This window comes from Chinchilla lanigera, unplaced genomic scaffold (genome assembly GCF_000276665.1).
Source record: "Chinchilla lanigera isolate Chin_1 unplaced genomic scaffold, ChiLan1.0 scaffold00096, whole genome shotgun sequence".
In the NCBI taxonomy this organism is placed as follows: domain Eukaryota; kingdom Metazoa; phylum Chordata; class Mammalia; order Rodentia; family Chinchillidae; genus Chinchilla; species Chinchilla lanigera.
The window spans coordinates 467,367-472,048 of record NW_004955497.1 but is presented as its reverse complement, the minus strand read 5'-3'; the positions used below and the strand labels follow the sequence as shown (position 1 = coordinate 472,048).

The window sequence follows — 4,682 nt, the reverse complement described above, 5'->3', positions numbered from 1 at the left end:
AGGAATCCTGCTGCAGATTTCTCTGGAGCTCCACCACAGCCTGTACTATCAGGGGAAGAATGGCTTCTGGGGAGTCTCTGCAGGTATTGTGCAAGGTCCTCCTGGTTTACAGCTTCTGAGTGGCTCTCATGACCCCAGTCCACAGAACCTCTGACTCCTCGGGCTTAGTCTGCATTCTCATGTTCTCTGAGTCCTTGTTCAGCAGCTGCTCCTCTGCTGACTCTGGATCTTTCTGGTTCTCAATGGCAGGAGCAAGAGTGGCCCATTGTATAGCATGTATTCCCAGGGGTTTTTCCATGTTTGAATGATTCACACATGTTCATAGGTGGGCATCTCACCTGGTGCATGGTGGGCCAATTGTGTCATTGTTTCTCTGTGTCATGATAGTTCTCAATTGAGCAGCAGCGGCCGGCCTGAAGGCCAGCACGCAACAGCGCTCGTGGCCGCATGGCTCCCTGTGCGCTGGGGGCCCTCCCTCCGGGGGCCTACGAGGCAGGAAGTGAGCCAGCCGGAAGATAGGCGCTCCCTGCCGGTGGCTTCCCGTGTGCTGGAGGCCCTCTCTCCAGGGGCCTGTAAGGCAGGGAGGGGGCTGCCAGTTAGAAGACCGTGGCCCTGTACAAGTTAAGCAAGTGCTCCACCATTGAGGTTCACTGTGGCCCACACTGACCATTGGAAAATATTAATTCCCTGAGTTGTATAGGTCTTCAAAGTGTGCACGTTTTATTAAGCAGTGTAAAAAAATATAATCATTAATATCCCTACCACTCTTAGCTGAGAGTCTTGAAATACTGTAAATCTGTGAAGCTCATAGTATTAGCTATGTTTTCCAGAATACTACTATTTATTTGAAAGGTCAAGTTTTATCATTGGCAACAAATACTGTCAGTTATTTTCCTTGAAGTAAATGTTTCACTTGTTTCTTTTTTTTGAGAAAATATCTGCCCAACACCAAAGTTGAAATAATTGGTTTGTCTGTCATTAATTCTTTTAACTGAAAATGGTATTCTTTGAAAGAAGTGAGTAGGTGAGCCAGCAGCTAAGTGACACAGCTGCACCTCAAAAGACATGTGCTTGAGGGTTGAGACCTTCCCCTTTTGGTTTCTTAGAGTCAGGGTTTCACTGTATAGCACAGGCTGGTCTTGAACTTGTAGCAGTCCCCTTGCCTCAGCTGAGTACTGGGATTATAGGTGTGTAAAGGATTGAGATATAATAAAGTAACTTTTGCTACTTCATTAAGATATTCTTTTTTTGTCAGGGCTGGGATTGAACCCAGGGCCTCATGCACATTAGGCAAGCACTTTACCACTGAGCTGCATTACAACCTTTTTTAAATTTTATTTTGAGATAGGGTCTTTGCTGAGTTGTTCAGGCTGGCCTTGAACTTGTAGTTCTCCTGCCTCAGCCTCCCGAGTTGCTGAGATTGTAGGCACAGGCCACCCTGCCTTGCTGAATTTTTTTTTTTTTTTTTTTTGGTACTGAAAATCAAACTCAGGACCTTGCACTTGGCAGGCAGGTGCTGTGCTGCTGAGCTATATCTCTAGCCCTATTTTTTTCTTCACTGTGATTGCATGCAGGTAACAAGTAGGATGACTACTACGAAGGTAGCAGGAATTTTCTGTTTTGCTTTTACACCATCAGTACATATTTTGTGAAAATAATTTGAACCTAGTAGATACATTGAGAGCGTGTTTCTTCAGGAGTTTCAAGACTATACTTTGAGAACCACTACTCTAGGATATTTATCAAAGACCTCTTCAGGCTGAAGCTGGATGTCCATTGGTCACAAATAGTTAGATTGGGAGGAGTTAATTGCTGTAAAGAAGGAAGGTTGCAGCTTATATTCAGTAAGGACTTATCTGATTTCTAGTTTTTTAAAATTTGAAAGAAATTTTTTTTTGGTACCAGGAATCAAACTCAAGTCCTTGTGCTTGCCACCCAGGTGCTGTCCTGCTGAACTGTGTCCCCAGCCCTAATTTTTATTTTTGTTAGTACTTGTGTGCAGTGCATAGTGATTGCATTCATCGTCTGATTTTAGTTCAACTTACGAGCTGGCGATGGAATAGAGAAGTGGTAAGTGGCAGTGGAGGTTGTATAAAACACTTCTCACTGTATCTTCCCTTGCAAATGCAGTTGAGGCCATCTGGGAGCCGAGGGCTGGCAGAATTTCAGGGGCTGGCACATCCCGCAGAGTAGCTGGTGTGCCTCTGTGAAGTGCAGCTCAGAAGTACACAGTGGAGGAACTTTCTTTCTGTGTACCTGATTAATTTAAATGCAGAGATTTAAGAAACAAGATAGATGAGATGTAACGGGAAATTTAGAAACTTGAACATTTACTCATAAATCTACCACCTAAGGATTCCAGGATTTTAAAGGTAATCTTAAGGGGGTGATACTTTTACAGGCAGTTAGTTACTGTTCAGGGAATAGCTTGATCGTTGGTATAACTGCATTTCCTCCCTGCGAAGCTGTGTGTCAGGACGACAGAGGTGACGGCTGTAAATGTCATCCTCACAGACAGAACGGGAGTGGTGCCTTTTGGAGTTAGGTGTGGTGTAGCTCTGCTGTGGAGCATAAATGTACCCTGAATGCAAACTAAAAAAACAAAACCAGAAAAAAAACCCCAACTAAGTTCATTTTGTAATTTCAAAATGTCTGGATTTTGTTAAACACGATTTCCTAACAGAGAAAAAAATATTTTTACCATTTTTGAGAGTACTTTGTGGGGTAGAGGTCACTACTTGGCAGAAGAAAATATTGTAGGAAGGCATCAGCTTTGTTGATTTTCTTAATTGTAAGGTTTTACCTCACTGCCTGATGATCAGAGTCAGAAGTACAGATCTCCTGGAAGTGCACCAGCTGGAGAGAAAGCCACGCCCTTCTTGCCATCATATGTCTACCCAAATCAAACCCAGGAAAAGCTGCCTGCTTCCAACACTTTATCCGATGAACAGAACAACTTCTGTAGAGCTCCTCATCGTGATTTTGTTTTGACTTCAAAAAGGGCTTCTCCCAATTTGTTTTATGAGTCACAATATCGAGAAGCAATTGTGAAAAAGTATGGTTCGAAGGAAGACCATCCTACAGGTGAGTTCCTGGCATTTCTCTCTTCGGTTCTTACCTAACTGCAAGCTATGATAAGATAGGGAGCTGGTCTTTCTGTGTTTTTCCAGTCCTCCTTGGGCTGCCTTCATTCTTACATGCTGCATGGCCACCGAGCCTGGACTGAAACCATGGCTGGGCTTGTGTTTGATCTTCTAAGAACAGTTGTGATGCGCATGCTGACTTCAGGTAGCATATTTTCTAAAAAGGGAGGCAGTACATTACTCATATACTGTACCATTTTTTTTGAGCACTTAGAAATAGTTTGAGGTTGATTAAAATGTGTGTGATGGTGGGGAGGACTGTGATGTAACATGTGAGAGAGGTTGGTGGTGGAAGTTACTACTCATCAATCTCTTCTAACCCAGAGATGAGGGCTGTCCCCGTACCTCGGTATTCCTAACACCCAGCACAGTCCAGGTAGAGCAGTGGCACTTACTGCTAGATAATATAAACTAAAGGTGTTTGTATTATTTTTGGTGTTTCTGGTGTGTTTTGTTTAGTCTTTTTTTTTGGTGGGGGGTGTGGGGGTCTAACCCACGTGCTAGGCAAGTGCTTTCCCAGTGAGCTACATCTCCAGCTCTCCAGTCTTTGTTGTTGTTATTTTTGTTGAGGTGGAATCTCACTTGTTCCTAGGGCTGGCTGCAAACTCCTGGGCCCAAGTGATCTTGGGCTTTAGCCTCCCAAGTACCTGTGACAATAGGTACATACCATCATCCCAGCTATCTAGTGTTTGTAAAAAAATTTTCTTTTTAAATCTTAGTCCTACTTCCTTTTTCCTTCCCCCTCTACATTGTTGTGGTCGTGTCATATGATAGTATTTTGTTCTTTTCTCAGTATGGAAAATTCTTACCGTGTTTTCTATATGTTCTATATATTATATAATCATATATAACTATATTATAATACTTGCCTTCAATGTGCTAGCCTTCAAATATGTATCAGTGTTTAATATTCTTTGTGATAGGTCAGTGTTGTTTCCAATACTTTTAAAATTTAATTTTAATGTGTTGTCATTACTTTTGAGCTAATTATGTTACAGAAAAATACAAATAATGTCCCAAAAGGTATCTCTAGTTTTCATTTATGATGGGATACCTTTGTGTTTTATTTCTAATTTAAAGTATTCTGTTGACACAGAAAGCTTAAATGTGTTTGTCTCCTTTTTTAATACAATATAGTTCTTTAAACTTTTATTTAGAAAAAATTTCAAGCATTCCAAAAAATTGAAAGACTACTGCAGTGATTATATGATTAATATTTAGCTGTATTTGTCAATATATGTCTATGTGTGCTTATATATTTATTATCTGTATAATTTGCTCAGCCATTTAACTAAAAATACTGTGCAGTGATCATGTTTGTTCATTCCAAGCATTTTAGCATGTATCAAGTAAAAATTAGACCGTTTCTCTGTGTAGCCAGAACACCATTATACCTAAGGAAATTAATAATTCCTCAATATTCAGATCTGTTTGGGGACTTCCATATTCACAGAAATGTCTTCTAAATGTTTTTGAAAATATTTTTTTTTTTTTTTTTTTTGGTTTTGGTTTTTCTCCGGTACCGGGAACCGAACTCAC

At 40.9% G+C, this 4,682-nt stretch overlaps 1 protein-coding gene across 5 annotated transcripts in view; it reads left to right on the top strand.

The window, feature by feature from the left end:
- The window catches only part of Cenpj (centromere protein J), a 64,741-nt gene that overhangs the window by 25,287 nt on the left and 34,772 nt on the right, over positions 1–4,682 (top strand). For all 5 annotated transcript variants that reach the window (XM_013505458.1, XM_013505459.1, XM_005406290.2 and 2 more), the window contains one exon: positions 2,797–3,084. In XM_013505458.1, the coding sequence (XP_013360912.1) occupies positions 2,797–3,084 (288 nt within the window). The remainder of the gene's footprint in view (positions 1–2,796; positions 3,085–4,682) is intronic.